The sequence below is a fragment of the Elaeis guineensis genome, chromosome 3 (assembly GCF_000442705.2).
Source record: "Elaeis guineensis isolate ETL-2024a chromosome 3, EG11, whole genome shotgun sequence".
Taxonomy (NCBI): Eukaryota; Viridiplantae; Streptophyta; class Magnoliopsida; order Arecales; family Arecaceae; genus Elaeis; species Elaeis guineensis.
The window spans coordinates 109,819,197-109,835,986 of NC_025995.2; the positions used below are offsets into that span (position 1 = coordinate 109,819,197).

Consider the following 16,790-nt stretch of genomic DNA (forward strand, 5'->3'; position numbering starts at 1 on the left):
AGTTTATCCCAAAAATAATCGTGAAAATAAAAAAAAGGCGGGCAAAGCCAACTGGAGCATTGAGCAATGCTAAGATTGACTGGTTACACAGAAGGAGTCTCCAAGCTTAAAGCAAAGTTGAGTTGCAAATATTCGAACTCCAACTGTTTCCCCAATTGAACGAGCTTACACTGACATCCAAGCTTGCAGTTACTTTTTGCAAGCCCAGGACCGCTCAAGCATGGCTTGTTTGTACATAAGTTTAACTGCAAAATCTTCTTCAGTTATGGAACTCGAATCGGCACTTGGTCAAATTTTAGTTACCCCTAAATTTAGCTTTGTCTGACCCCTTCTTTAATGATAAAAATTTGAGCATATCTAGCAAATTTGACAACTGGTATCTTAACTTAGAAAAGTAGTAAGGTACTATTTATACGAATGCCTTTTTCACCACATTCCTTTGATTATCTATCCTCCTACTTATTTTTAGAATTTTCTCACTTTTATTTCTTAGATTTTATACATGTAGATTGTAAATATTTTATAACAATATATATATATTATAATGCAGGCTCTTGAGTACGACTCTTTGACTTTGCAAACATTCGATCATCAACCACCATGAGAATCTTAAGGAAAAATGAGGCGGCATTTTAGATGATTTTGGCCTATTTTTTGGGTAAAGGAAGATAAGTAAACTTCTCATGGAAAACAAAAAGGAAGAAAATGCATTTGTAAATGCACAAATAAAGATGTTCCCATGGAAGAAGTATAGTCTCAAACCTTTTATGGATAATGAGATTATAGCCACGGAGCAAATATGGAATTCTTTTGAATTATTGTATTTTTCTTTGAAAAAAGAAGCCGCTCTGGATAAGAATGCAAAGTCTTTTACTCGAGCAGAATTTTTTTGTTATATATATATATATTTTTTAAAAAAAAAAAAAAAAAAAAAAAGATAAGATCTAAACATCAGAAAAGAAAGAGCACAACTTTTTGTAACCCATAGCATACCTCAAACAGGAATCAAACTGGATATTTGTGTCACACAGGATAAGTGGTTCATGGAGGGCTTTATTGCCTATTTCATCTACGCAAGATATACAAAGTAGGTTCCAAAAAGAAAATAGTTTGTAGAATAGCAAGAAATATCATCGTGAGCACTTCTTAATGAAAGAAAGCTAACCATGAAAAAATTTATATCATGAGAAAGATCAAATAAATGAGTTTTATATACTGGCCTCCAACTCTTAAATAAATTGATCTGTTCAAATCTTAAGAGATGTTTGATTGGAGAAAATGGAAGTCTGAAATCAAAATCGAAATGGATGACTTTCATTCCAACCATTTGATTGATAGAAATCACATTTTGATTTTCGATTCCAATATGGAATAGAAATAGATTAATTTATATAGAATTCAATCCCTACTCTCCTCTATGAATTCGATTTTTTATTTCAATTCTGGTTCCCATTCCGATTACGAACCAAATACTTTGAAAAATTTGATCATTCCGATTTCGATTCCAAACCATTTCAATTTTTATTCTCATTTTGATCTTAATTACGAATCAAATACTCTCTTAATGGATATAGAGAATAAAACCCATGACAAATGACCCAACTCCAAGATCCTTCTTTCCGGAATTACTGTGCCCCACCATTAGTGCACGGACAATCTCCTCATTAAAATGCTCAAGCTCGGGTATTTCGTGACTAAAACAAAGGGGAAAAAACGTGGCTTCGTACGGTTCCCACTTATCCTCATTCGTGTCACGGGCTATTCCCATTGCCAGCATCTTCACCGAACTCAGCTGAGAGAATATATCCGTCGTTTTCTTTTTTTTTTTTTTGGTAGAACATATACACGTCGAATAATTTTTAGCCAAGGTTGGCAATCTTCTTGAAATTGGTAATAGATATTTGCTCTAAGGTGGCAGGGTGTGACATGCCATAAATGATGAAGGAGGTCAAACTTTAAGTTACCATATGATCGAAGGGAAAGAAGATTGAAGAATACGGCTACGGCAAGGTCTAAACATCTGGCACCACAATAAAGATCCCTTCCATTTTCTCTCACCTAGTAACCTTGTTTGCTCTAATCGACATCTTTCTCTCTACTCTCCATCTCCGGTTTTGTTAGCTACCATTGAAGGGGCTCGAGGAGAAGAGGCTGTACAAAAAAAGATTTTATAGTTAGAAGTCCAAATCTACATTCTTTTTTAGTTAAAGGATGTAAATATTCTCATCTAATATGTCTTTCAACTCTATGGTATGTGTTGTGGGCAGACTGTGGAGGGACCTCCCTTAATAGTCCCACATCGGACAACTCTAATGTGTGCATGTGCTTAAGAGGGATATGAGCACATCTTCTCTCACGAGGCGCCTTTTGTCCATAGGGCGAAGGACAAAACCGTGAGGCCGTCTGCGTGACGCTGGGCCGGAGAGGTACAACCCCCGATGGGGCCCGATCAGGAGCTCCAGGGACAACCCCCGGTGGGGACCACGGGGCACGCTCCCTGTCAGGACCTAGTCAAAGCGGGCAATACTTCGTGGGGTGGAGTGTGCGGTCTCCGACGACCTGCTTGACACGTGCGCACAACAGTATGGAAGACATGCATATAATTTAACTGATTTAATTATCTGTTGAAAATTAACCACCATCACTAATCTAGTCATCTACTACGCCTGGTAGGTTAATTTGTTCAATTTGTATCTGCCCCAGAGTAGAAAGTGCATGCAACTGACACAAATTTTTATTAAATAAGGGTTTGCTTAGTCTAACTGGATTTAGACATAAAAGGAACCATTTACAGCTTTAATCAAACTAGATGGAGAATGAAATGACTCAATTTGACCAGTATGCCCCGCGAGAATATATAGGCAACAACATCAAACTTCCCAAACGAGACCCTTCCACCTAACCCAATCTTCCAATTCATATATAGACGCATGCGATATCAAAAAAAGTGTGTTATGCGGTTAACGTCACCCACATGTTAACTGTCCCAATCTGCACCTGCCACGTACCGATGCTGTAGACTTTTGGAAGCCCATTACACACACCAATCCCTGTTGGTTGACAGGCAGAGGAATCATTGTGGGCCTACGAGGGCTCCATCGGAAACCATTATTAAACAAATTCAAGCAGCTATCCAGTAATTTTTAGGGAAAAAAAAATCCAAAATTCTCTACCATATATTGTTTGCACCATAAAATACTGTACAGTATTCCATGGCCATCATCAGAATATAAACAACATCAAACAAGATATATCACATAAAATTATTTTGTTTCATCTCCATCCATTTTCTGATGATATCCATCGAATGTTGTATCATATTTTACGATGCAAATAATATTTTATGAAGGATTATATTAAAAATATATTTAATTTTATTAAATTTGCCGTGAGGCATCTTCATTGCTCATCCAAAATAAAGATTGTTCAATTTTATGTTGATAAAATGAATGGCCTGCCGTCCAAGATGTGTTAATTCATGGTAGATGAAAGAGAGGTGTCAACTATGATGGAAAAAGATAGCCACAAAATCCACGAAATCCCCGCAATCAAGAAGAATAATGAGCATTGGAAGTAAATTAGACTAACCCAATAGCAGCGTGGCAAGAGACACCTCTGCCCACCTAATTAGCCCCACCTTTTCTCCTCAAATCCTTTGCTTTATGAAAACCACTAGCATGTTCAATACAAAAGAGAACCTCTAAAGGCACCACCACCACCAACATCAATAGCAACACAACAACTATAAACATATATGCTTATTAACTATTTGTAAAAAGCCAATTAAAGCGACAACAAACGAGAGAGGAAATGGTAGGCCCCGCCGTCCACTGCCGTAGTGGGAAAGCCAAAGCCGAGGGAGGCGAGCCTCTTTCTTTCTCTCTGCCGTCTACTTCATTAGACAAAGGCAAAGTGTCGATTATACTTCGGAGGATTGATGTCTCTACTCACATGGGTTGAACAAGATTTCAATATTGCAACTGGACGCGACCTGGTGCATGATATGCTGGACGAAGGATTTTTTATTGTACGTTTTGTGGAAGGGATGTCGATAAACAGGGACCATCTTCTCCCAATGTTTATTATTGGATTTATACAAATCCTTTCCACTCAATATCTCTTCCTTGATTTGCATCTTCAAAAAAAAAAAATATTTACTTATTCATGCACAGGATGGTTGAGACATCATTTGGCATAATTTCTATTTTTTATTTTAATTATAATAAAAATAAAAAATATATATATTTTTAAAATTTTAAAAATATGAACAAATTTAGTATAGTTAATTATTTTTAAAATAAAAATATAACAAAAATAATTGATGCAATGGTAGTAGTGATTAACACAATAAAAGATATCAAAAATATTGATGGCAAAAATGATGGTATGGCAATAGTGGCCACCATGATAGTGGTGAAGATAGTGGAGGATGTACCGTCGATGCGGTGAAAATAGCAAAATATGTGATGGAGGTGATGGTGATGATGGTGGTGGCGATAATAGAAACGGTGATGATGATAGCAGTAATATAGTGGCAATAATAATAGTGATGGTGCTAATATCAGTGATATGGTGATCGAATACAATAATGATGGTAGCAGTATTATGGTGAAGATGTTAATGGGGTGGTAGCAACGATAGTAATGAAGGCAATGATTACAATAGTGTCAAGATAATTGTGGCAGTGTTAAGAGAGGTATTTGTGGGTATAAAAAATTATGAATTTTTTATTTTAAAAAAAATAAATATAAAATTTTTTATTTTTATTTTTTTAGAAATAATAAAATTAATTTTTAAAATAGAAACTAAAAATAATAACACTGAATACATTTCTAGTCTAAATTTTTATGATTAATTTTTAAAAATAAAATTTAAAAAATAAGAGTGACACCAAGGCGACTGTAAATATCGCGTGCCCTTCTAGATGCTTGACCAGTATGAATGGTATATTACATTATACATTACATTACGTATTACATTTTGTATCGTATCATTGACCTAACAACAGGATGATAACTCCACCAACTCATTCCACAATTAAAAAGTTATTCTAGGTGCATTGATACATCACAATTTTCACAAAAACATGCTAGGTTTCTGAAGATTACGCGTGGGCTTCAAACGTTGTGCACACGTAGGAACGCAGTAGCAATGGCTTGGAGTCAGAAGCATCTAAAATCGTAACACCTAATAGTTTATGAGTTTTATTTTTTTTATTCTTTCTTACTTTATCCTTGCTCTATGATGAAGACACCAAAGCAAGGATGGATCACTTCAAAAAAAAAAAAAAAAAAGGAGGCGCAGCTCATGTGTTTCATTTTGATATAAACAGCTTACATATAAACACACTTGATGGTTGTGGGGGCATGGTCATACCTTACCATCATGTAAAAAATTGGACAAGCATATGTATCATATTTGACAATCTAGATGCCTCTTGCTATTGAAACAATAGAATTCATTTCATCTAGTGTCATGCCAAAGAAAAGGGCACATTTTGGACAACAAAATATTGCACAACCAAGGCAACAATTTCTATTAGGTGGTTGGAAGCTATCCCATCTTAAAATGGTGTAGATTTATTAAATAACGTAGGTGCAAGCATCAACACCATTGTGCTGTCGATAAAATATACCAGGTATTAACACTATTATAACGAGGGAATCATGTGGATTAATTTGGAGCGGGTCTAGCCTTGGGCCTTATCCCTTCCCAGTCCGCATCCTAACAACAGTTTATGCGCCAATAATATAAACCCACTATCAAATTAAATTTATGCCTCCCATAAAATAAAGCATTAAAGGAAATAAACGCACAAAACTAACGTTATAAATATAAATAGACCGCCAAACCCACATCTGTTTCATTAATTCATTATTTCCTCCTCCTCTCCTTCCCACCATGATCTCTTCCCCCTCCTCTTCCTCGGCGTCCGCCTCACGGAAGAAACAACGGCCCGGTCCACACCCCCAGCCCCAGAACAAGTGGCGGACCGGTGCTCAAGAGCGGATCTACGGGCGCCGCCTCCTCGAGGCCCTCCGCTCCGCTCGCGCCGGCCGCGCCTCCGCCGCCGGAGGCGGCGCCCGGGCCGTCAAGGAGGCGGCAGACTCCGCCCTCGCCCTCACCGCCCGGGGACAGTCTCGGTGGAGCCGGGCCATCCTCTTCGGCCGCTGCCGCCGGCGCAAGCTCCTCCTCAAGGCCGGCGGGAAGATCCTGCGGCGGCGGACTCGGCCGGGCAGGAAGGCCGCAGCACCGCCACCTCCACCGGCGGCGCTGAAGGGGAAGAAGGTGAGGGATCGCCTTCGCGTTCTGTCCCGGCTGGTGCCGGGGTGCCGGAAGCTGTCGGCGCCGAGCCTGCTGGAGGAGGCGGTAGACTACGTGGCGGCGTTGGAGATGCAGGTGAAGGCGATGCGCGCCCTCGCCGACGCCCTCTCGGCTGCGGCGCTCTCCCGTCCGCCTCCGCCGGCGGCGGCTGCGGCCACCCCCGAACCGGAGAACTGAGGGCCGCCTGGCGGGTTCGCTTTGGATTCTAATTATTAATGAATAAAAAAGAGAAGAAGAAGATATGCGAGGAGAGTAGAGTTTATGGGAGATATTTTTGTTGGGTTTGTCATTGTAAATTCTCAGATACTTGTATAATGCTGCCGCTCCCTTGATTGTTCCTTCTAACAAGAAGATGAGAATTTATATTTTATACTCATCTAGTTTTATCACTATTCTTCTATCATCTCGGTTGCAATTTCTTGTGGGATTTTTGTAGAAGAAAACTCTTTGGAGTGAGGATTTATATGATGCAGGACAGGAGGTTACAAAATTAGAAGCTGCAGCATATAATTATTAGTCTGTGAGCCTCCAGTGTTTTCTGGAGTAGTAGATTGGTATGGTTTGGGCAATTTGATAGTTTGCTGCAAACCCAAGATTTGTATACATGATCCATAGCCCTCAAATATCGTTTCGAGACAGAGGAAAAGGGATGATGCAGGAAGGAGCTATGGGAACTCATAGCATTGTTCTCCCCCCTTTTCTTGTCCCAATGGAATCAGTACAGCCTGCGCAAAGTTCGGTTTGCCTAATTTGTCTGTGGTTTTTCAGATTTTTCTTTACTGATGGAAAGGCCACGGGCATAGAATTTGTTTTTTTAGATCCATTTCGTTGCAACTATATATATATATACCTAATATCGGACATTTATGATCAAACATGAACATAATCGCAAGGTTCCATTGCATCAATTCTGTTACCTTAGGGTGAGCATCGCTTAGATAGTAAAGGTCTTATTTATCAAAAGAGAGATTCGATTTATGCACCCTCTACTTCTCCATGGACATGCTCATCTTTTTTTTTTTTCTTTCCGATGATAAATAGCATATAATTATGATAGAATTAAGCTTGACAAATCATCATCACTCATCTATACCTCAGCAGTTGAGAGGACGATTCTTTTTTCTTTCTTCCTTTTGTGTGTGTGTGTGTGTGTGTGTGAGGAAAGGACGAAGTTATTGGCCGATCAATGTTCAATCAGAAAGTGTGAACCACGCCAGCCGTCTCGTGAATGCGTCCGTTTGGCTTCTAGTAGTCGCATAGCCAAACAAGACAGTAGATCCACATGCAACACTTTTAGCCAGTCCCATAATTATCGATCACATGCAAACAAGACTTTGCCTTGGCAAGAAAGGAAACCTTGCATGCAGAGCAAAGAAAATATGGAATTTGGAGAAAAGAGCAAACAAATCACCATCACTAATTAGTGACTTTAATTAGTTGAATTTTGAAAGAATTTTTCCTTTTGTTTCGTTAGATTTTTTTCTTTTAAGAACAATGTTAGCCCGCCGATGTTTGCTGCATTTAAGGTTTAGATGGTACCTAAGGGACCTATCAGCCAGCAAAGAAACCTTTTGCGTGCGGTAGAGATGACGAAGAATTTAGTGAAAAGAGGTAAACCTTAGGCGATGGTGTAGCAGGACTTGTTTGTCTATTAATGGCTTAAAGTATGTAGATGGTCCCATCCCATGTCCAGACATTCAACGAAGACATCGGATTGTAATGTCATACACTGGGGGACGGTGGAGACAACCAGTGAAGCCCTTCTACCAAAGAAAATAGCTGGCATCCAAATCCACTTGGTCTTACCAGTGGGGAGTTTAATATAGTTCTTTGGACGAGGATGGGATTGGGGGTGCCTCACACTTGCCTCAAAGATCGGCCTCTTGATCAGACTAACGAGGGCGTCATAGCTGGACTTCCAGACCCCAGTGACCCTTATTTCAGTGCCTTTAAAACATTCTTTGGGACTTCAGCAGCCAAAAGAAAGAAAAACCTTCGAGGACACAAAGTTAGTACATATCTGTTATATACTGTTCATCAGTAAAGGGTGGCAAATTAATAGTGCTTGCTTTACTGAGTTTTCTAGGCTGTACGCATTCTTTTCTTTTTTGTCGGCGTAAGGCAGTAAGCCACTTTGATTCAGTTGTAGGGGCTCTTTGCTACTTTGCACCATCCGCTTTCGGTGGTTCAAAGTTAATTTGAACTCACCTTGTCTTGCACCAAATTATCCACACTCAAGCGGGCTATGAAGCAACTCAACTGTCACGTAACACATTTTATGACAAGCAGCTCTCAAAGTAACATGCAATCTTTCAACTTGTTTGATCTTTCAATCTGGATGAAAAGAAATCCCTCAATATTATGTCCAAAAAAGAAAGATTCCTCCAAAAAAAAAAAAAAAAAAAAAAAAGAGAGAGAGAGTAAAAAACATGTTCATCCATTTTAGGAGCTGTGATTATCAAGAATCCATCGCTGTGTATGATGATTCTCATAATTTGCCCTCTCATGCTTGTCGGAGAGGACAAATTTGTTAAAACACTCCTCTCATGAAACTTATGAAGCAGCGGCACCATGATGAGCCCACACATCGAATATAATTTGATCTAAAAAGTGCCATCACAAAATGATCAAATTTCAAGGAGGTAAGTACCTTAGATAAGGATATCATCACACTTGTATATTTTCTAGTACAAAGTCTATGAATGCTAAGAAGTGCCATTACAATAGGGTGATCGTGTGACTCAAAAAATCTCATGATATTAATGGGGAAACCAAATGTAGTACCTACCTAAGTAATCTACATCAGGGATGAAGAATTAGTCATTCCTTGTTGGCAAAGTTTTGTTAGAAGTGTCCGTGTAGCTCTGTTTGTACACGGGTATTGACATGCATGGAATTTTCTACAACGGAGGCCACGGTTGGGACTTGCTACAGCTCCGGAATGCGACACGCGGATTTAGATGGGTTGTCCTCGCTCGGAGACTGCTCACCAAATGATACCAACCATGAGGGCCCACCTTTTGGAGGGTGACACGCATGATGCCTACGGGTTTGACGGATAGGATTCTCCCATCGGCACCTGTCACCTACCACGTGGCTCCATGTTCCTCAATAGCGCGCCCGTGTGCACCATTTAGGCACCCTCATATTTTCGTCTAGGTCAGCCACTAGCTTTCTTTGTGACGTGTCACACTCTCATAGGTGGGCCATCTAGGACACGTCTTGGGTCCCGCCTGCGTCCCCGTTGTGGTCTGGTGTGACTCGCGATGGATGGATGCAAGCTCTAGAATTATCAAAATTATTGGATATTTTGTACTAGAAATAAAGTTTAGTTTTTGATGCTCAACGGATGGACGTGTGTCGTGCTCTCATTGGCCTAATAGTCTTGTAGACGGAGCCATCCAATTACACATCTCGGGTCCCACATGTATCCCACTTGGAACTGCTAAATTCATGCAAATTGTAGAATTATAAAATTATTACACGATTCTGAGATAGGAATAGCAGTTCTCGCTATTGCATGAATCTAAACGGCAGCACTGATCCACTGTATTATTACTGTAGGAGGGTGCATGATTGCTGATAAAAGGGAAAGCATCGTAGCAACATAGTGACTGGATGGCTTGAATGCTAGTTTCTTTCGGTGTCGCAGTCTGATAATATTCTACATTGTTTCGTCGCATATGTCTTTCTAATGTCATTTTCGGATTCAACTAAATTGTATAGATTTTTTGTATTTCAACATTTTTCCACCCAGAGGTCGATCACATCAACTTGTTCATCCCTCTTAATCGCACCTTGTACTACGTACAGACATGACAAAATATGAGAACAATATGCACTATGATTTTGGAATAAGCGAACAAGCTTAAGAGATGTTACCAAAAAAAAAGAAAAAAAAAACTCTTAAGAAAGATCAGCGGGACATGCTCCAGTCATTCCGCAATGGATTACTATCCTCACCAAACAGTCAGAGTTCAGAATATGGTTTGTTTCAATGCACCAATCAACATTTTCCTAGCTATAATGCAGGATGGATATGATCATATGTTCTTTTTTCAGATAATTACGACCAGGGAGTTTCAGTATGATATTTTACTGTTGTTGGACATTGATGGTTGCCTAATTTCAATGGATGTGAATCACAGACAGTTCTTTTCTGAAGATGGTTGCCACTTGTTAATCTTGTATGATGTTCTAATGTTGGAAGGTACTGATGGAATCCAGATTTCGGAAGCGACTTTTAAAGTGGAAGTTGCTGGGAAGGATCTTATATCTCCTTGGCCCCGGTCATTCTCATTCCCAAATGATGTTTCAAAAATCATGGTTTCAGATGGGAATTATCGTAACTAGTTCTTCATTGTCAGTACTATTTTATAATCTCTTTCCTCCCTTTTATCAATTAATATCCCATATGATGTTCCACCTACTGATGGGAATAAGTTTATTCCAGGTTTGTTATCTGCGTTGGACGACATAAATAGTTTTCAAGGTTGTTTTATTTCTGTATGTGCTATGTCCAATCTTAAATATATAAGCTTCATATTGCTACAAGGTGGGCTGCTTTTCCCTCTCTATTTGGCATTCTACTATATTTTGGTCTTCACCTTTGTTGCTGTAATTAGTTGGTTTGTCTGTGTTTTTGGATCAGGGTGTAACTGTTTAGTTTTGCATCTCCAAAGACTTTGTAGAACCTTTCAAGATTTATGTCAATGAGGCTGCAGCTTCCTTTCTTATCCAAAAAAAAAAAAAAAAAAAACGAACATTTTCCTAGCATTATCCTATGAAGACAAAATACTACGAGCCTACTATGTATTGCACTCCATCCCAACTGCTCCTTAGGAGAGAAAAATTTGAATATCATAATTATGTCTCAGCAAGGTCACAATGTGTTTGTTTCAGGCGCAGGGCAGCCTTTTTACACTATGATGTACAATGCTATCCTAACAATCCTGATTGCTCGATGATATATGGACATCTGTTTTACTTGTGTTCTCGTATTATAGTAAACTGGTATTTGAACGAGCTCGGTCTAGCATTTTAACAGGATGTCAAGGTGATTGTCCATCAGGGCAACGTCCAAATGGTTGACACTTAATACCTTTATTTCTCTCCTTAAAGAACATGAACCTGAATCTCACCAAAATGAACTAGAATTTTTGTGACTCTAGTTGGTTAAGTGCTGTTGACTTGGTGGCATTCATGGTGTGATGCACATAGGATACCTTATCTGGATGGAGAAGCCTAGATGACCCCACTAGCAACGAAGGTATTCTTTTACGTTTCTGATTATTGATGAATATAATGTGCATTAGGGTATAATGGTGTGGCTTCATAAATTTTCATAGATGATAGAACCACTCAGTGGCCAAGCTAAATTCAAGGAATTAACTTCTTATGGGACTAAAACATGGGCATGGCCTTCGGACGGTAAATGGGACAATACTGTTTGGATGTGCATTATGTTAGCTAGCTAGACCCATCAGTGGTATTTAATATTTCTTGTGGTGATAACTATTTACATTTAGTTGAGATGGTCTCTTTTACAATCTATCAAGCCTTTGCATACACACGCGCACACACCGCCAACACGGCCAATTTTCGTGGGCTCCATTCCTTTCGTGCTAGTCTGTCTCAATGTTTGGCCCATAGCAATAAGACGAGGTGATTAGCATGATGCACACAGTATAGGATATGGTTTCTTCTAAACGTAGGGCTGCAACTGGTGGAATTAAGGAAGATTAGTCGGCGCATCTGACAATAAACTTGCATGTAGATGGTTGTACATTATAGATCATGCATATGGACATAGAACTAAACCATTCCAATACCTCGCAATCAGTTCGGAATATCTGAATGTTATGGATTTCACGGCAGAATATGTGAATGTTGTCATAAGGGGACCCATGATGCAGGCCTAGATCTTGGCATTTCTCATGGTGCAGTGGTACTAATGCAGGGGCATTTATAACTTTTTCTGTGACATCTAAAAACTTATATACATACATATATATATATATATATATATATATATATATATGTGTGTGTGTGTGTGTGTGTGTGTGTGTGTGTGTGTGTGTGTTAAAGAATCCTATAACGTAATGGTGCATTTTTTTTTTCACGGACAGTTTTTTATGGAGCGCTGGACGCCCATTATACTTGATTAGTTAAGGGTCCACTGATTTAAATGTAATAAATTTCAATCTATACCAAGTGAAATGTGGTACAAAGTAAGGCATATGATCATATGGACCCAAAGCTATTGCCTGATAACTGAGATGGTGCTTCCTAGCTCGTGTAATTTATTTCTCTATAAGCAGTCACTACAAGCCTAGGATCCTTTCGGAACGAGCACATATAACCCTTTGATTTTCTGGTCCCTTTCTACTCAGCTTCAACGAAGATCTTAAACTTTAGCGAGTAACATCTTGTTATCCGCGGCAGTCCCCACATCTTTCGTGTATGGATCTCGATGTCCCTTTAAAATTAAAAAGGAGAGAACATTATAAGAACTAAGAAGGTGAGGAGGCCTTTCCGCCAGCGAGAACACAGTTAATGGGCCTGTGAGGCGTTAGGGTTAGGCTGGAAAATTGCCTTGCCAGCAGACGGTCAATTCACCCATGTGCTCACCAATTTCTCAGGATGGGATGGGCTTCCAAGAGAGGTTAGTCCTGTAGGAGTAGCAAACCTTCACCAGGCTTCGACGCCGTTAAGAGTAGCAATCGAAACCTATTTCACTGATTGTGGAAATCTTGATCCATCCCAACTCCCAAGCCTGACGATTTTGCTTCCTGACCATTGCAATCTACCTTTAAGTCTCCAGGATTGGTAGGCAAGCATCGGCATGCCTCACAAAATGATACCTAGATGAACGGATTTGTTGGCCTGTTCAGTCTGCACTCTTCTAATTGTCCGTCCTATTCTTAGCCTAGATTTTCGAGGTACTGGATTGAGAAGAGTCTATTTAAACAGACTATCAACTTCATAAACTCAACGGGAAATCCTGCTAGATTTCCTAAACAGGCCTATAGAGGAAGTCCAGCAAAAATCAAGATGAGAGCAGGAGCCCAATCGGAGTCATTTCTATCCAACACCCAGTAACACGACGTCAACCAGGGTAAAACTTTGCAGGCTATCTTCTTTCGTATGCGAGTTTGCCGTAGCTCTTCCTTCGTTATCGCACGAACCGTCTAGAAAACGGGTTGGGCACTACATTCCAACCCGACACGTGTATGGACCCAACTAAGGATTGTTCTCTACTTCAAAGTGCAGCTCCCACTAGTGGGCTATGAAAACAACGGTCTCGGCCGCCATAATTTACCAGCCTCCAGTCCCCGGCCCACATTTCATTCTGCCTAATTTCGTCTTACAAATGCCACATAATTGCACCGTGTTAAGACGGTACGAGGCCTGGCATTCTGACCGAGACTAAAAGTCCAAACCATCTACTTGACCTGTGCTCCATTGTACCCTCACCTGAGGAATCTGGTTGGTGGCATTATATAATAAGATTTGAACCTTGCTAAACCTGTTTGCGAAGACTCGTGTCCAATTTCCTTTCTTGCCTCCTATTGAGTCGCAGATCTGACCAAATGGTCGCTGATCACCAAAGTATCCTGGTTTTTTTTAAATGAAGTTCCGCCAGACTAGGTATGTCCTAGTCTTGGATTGGCTGAGACGTGAGAGATTATCTTTAAATGTGCAGGCTTGGTTAGCCGTCTGGGGCTAGCCAGTAATTATCTATCCATATATATACATTTAATTATATTAACATATTATTAACTTAATTTACTATCCACATAAAAATATCTTAGATTTTATGATCTAAAGTTTAATTATGTGACATATATTTATATTTACACTATCTGATATGTATTTATATTTATTTAAAATAAATATAGATATAAATTTTTATATCTAATTAATATCTATATCTCTATTTATAGTCGTTAAATAAAATACATATAGATATTGATGTATTGGCGTCGGATCTAGTTTGAAATTTTAAAAAAATAAAATTTATATTATACAGATCAACCAATAACTTTAGTACATATGTCCGATGATAATTTTATTTTTTTCAAAAACAAAATTGATAAAGTTATTTTTGAATATATTTGTTTGACACACCCACCTATAAACATCTTGAGATTTATTTTTTGGTAGCCATTCATTAATCAATGTTGAGTAGCATATTCTATTCAAAGTTTTTGATTACTTGGCATGGCTAAACCATATGCTGGAAAGAGACAAATACAAGGGTGATGAAATAATTAAATAAGAACAAAGTCTCAAACAACTTCTATGAATAAACTCTTCATTAATAAATTTAACCTCTTTATTTTTTTATTAATGTAATGTACGTGTTAGAGATATGAACATGACAAGTGCATTAACAAAGTTCAGTGTTTTCCCAACTCAGTTGTTTAAAATAATTTCTTTTTTCAAAGAAAAGATGCCAATCAATGGCATCTTGCTACCAGTCATACGCTCACCCTTTTATACTGATTATTTGCATCATGTATTGAGGTGTATGCTTGCTTGCGACCTTGCGTGCACGTAACGCAGATATCCCAATGACTATGCTTCAAACAAAAAAATATTTGTGAGACAGGCCACGTCCAAGTTAATTTATGAGACAAATTTCGTTGAATTAACTAGATATGTTTCATATTCTACTACCAAAATTAACCCTCAAATCTAGCTAAATCTAGAATTTGCACTCAACTTCAATTCAGTTTTTTCTCCGGTGCACCTTAATGTTCATATTTCTTCAAAGCGATGCGAGCTTTTACTAAAAAGAACCAATTAAAAAAGTCCCACTATTTCCATCTGTTTAATCTTTACAGTTCATGCACTAGATTAAAGAATTGCATGCATCTGCAACTTTCTAATTAATCTAGTTTATAGGACCAAATTATAATATAGTTTATGAGCATTATTCTAGGTCTCTCGTCATGCACCAACATTGCCTATTTCTACCGGCGACTCAGGGGACACCCATGTTCCATGCTGCCAATTAATGGTCACCAAGTCACGCAAACTAGTTTTTAAATCAAAGCAAAAAAATGCATGCGGGCATGGTTCTGTGGTTGGCATTCATCTTATGTTTCTTTGCGTTATTTCATGCCTTAACTGCCTCACATCTTACCAAAAAAAAAAAAAAAAAACTTCGTCGTATGACTGAAACAAGGAAATTCGCATGAGCTTGCGTAGCTCTTTCCTTTCCGCGAAGCCAAAGTGGATAAGTTCAGGCCGGCCGTCCACCTGAAACTTTTCAAGGTGGAAGTCGGGGGGTGGGGGGGCGGGGGGGGTCCACCGTCCACCAAATAGGCTAAATGCTCCGCTGGTCGACCAAGTGATTAAAATACTGGAAAAAGGCTATCCTTCGACTATTTCATGTGTCCACCTCGTCAAATTCCACTCCCACTCATACCCACCCCTTCTCTTTCCTCGCACCCAACTTGTCCCAACTTGGTAGGCCTTGATACAATGACACACCCACCCCACCTAGGTGACTTTATGTATAATCCACCATTTTCTGAAAAATATACAATCTTTAACCTTAAAATATTTTAAAGAAAAAATAATCACCGGTCCATTCCACTTTGCTACGTTTGAATTTAGTCAAAACTGCAGTAAATCTTATTTGACACGACTCCTCCTCCTACAGCGCCACTCTCCCACCGCCGTATAATGGTATTGGATAAACAAAATAAATAGACAGAAGAAATAGGTGGAGTATGCTTAAAATCGGAAATGTTAAAATAGAAGGCTATATTTAAGAATTGTGGTTGCCCGAGAAAATTTTAGTTGTATGGGCTCGAGTACGGTGGATGTATTTCAACCAAAATATCACATAAGATATGCACAAATATGGTTATGATCATAAAAATAAGATACCATCAAATTAAGCATGAGAATATAATAAAATATAAAAAAAAATATAGAAATATATTTTTAACTATAGCTCAATTTAATTTATATTTTTATATTTTAAAAAAATATTAAATTAATTTTTTTAGTTATTGATATATTTCAATGCGGTCCATTTGTTTATTTTATCAACAAACGATATTAACTTTCCTTCTCAACGAAAAAAAATATTCCTCATTTACAGACGGATCTGGAGGAGAAAGAGAAATAGATAAGGAGAAGATAATGGGAAGGAATGGCCGAGAGAAGATGGGTTGCCGACAAAAAAAGATAAAGGTGGAGGGGCCACGTTAAGGAAGTGGTTTATGGGCAGATTAAAGGAGGAGAAGGATGATGGAGGAAGGAAAGGAGATGGAGGGAGTTATACTGAAGGAGGAAACATGAGCGAGGAGAAAGAGGAAGAGAAAAAATAGGTTGTTGATAAAAAGTTGTGGATGTTAAGGGGTCACCGTAAAAGGGTGGGGTTATAGATGGGTTTGGAGGAAAAAAAGGATGATGAGGAGGAAGAGAAGTGGATGAAGAGGAAGGAA

The 16,790-nt window shown here is 38.9% G+C and overlaps 1 protein-coding gene across 1 annotated transcript; it reads left to right on the forward strand.

The window, feature by feature from the left end:
- Positions 1 to 5,859: 5,859 nt before the first annotated feature.
- Positions 5,860 to 6,713, forward strand: LOC105040997 (transcription factor bHLH149). The gene has a single exon (XM_010917773.4). It carries the CDS (start codon positions 5,902 to 5,904, stop codon positions 6,499 to 6,501), a length of 600 nt encoding a protein of 199 aa, XP_010916075.3. The 5' UTR covers positions 5,860 to 5,901; the 3' UTR covers positions 6,502 to 6,713.
- The last annotated feature ends 10,077 nt before the right edge of the window (positions 6,714 to 16,790 follow it).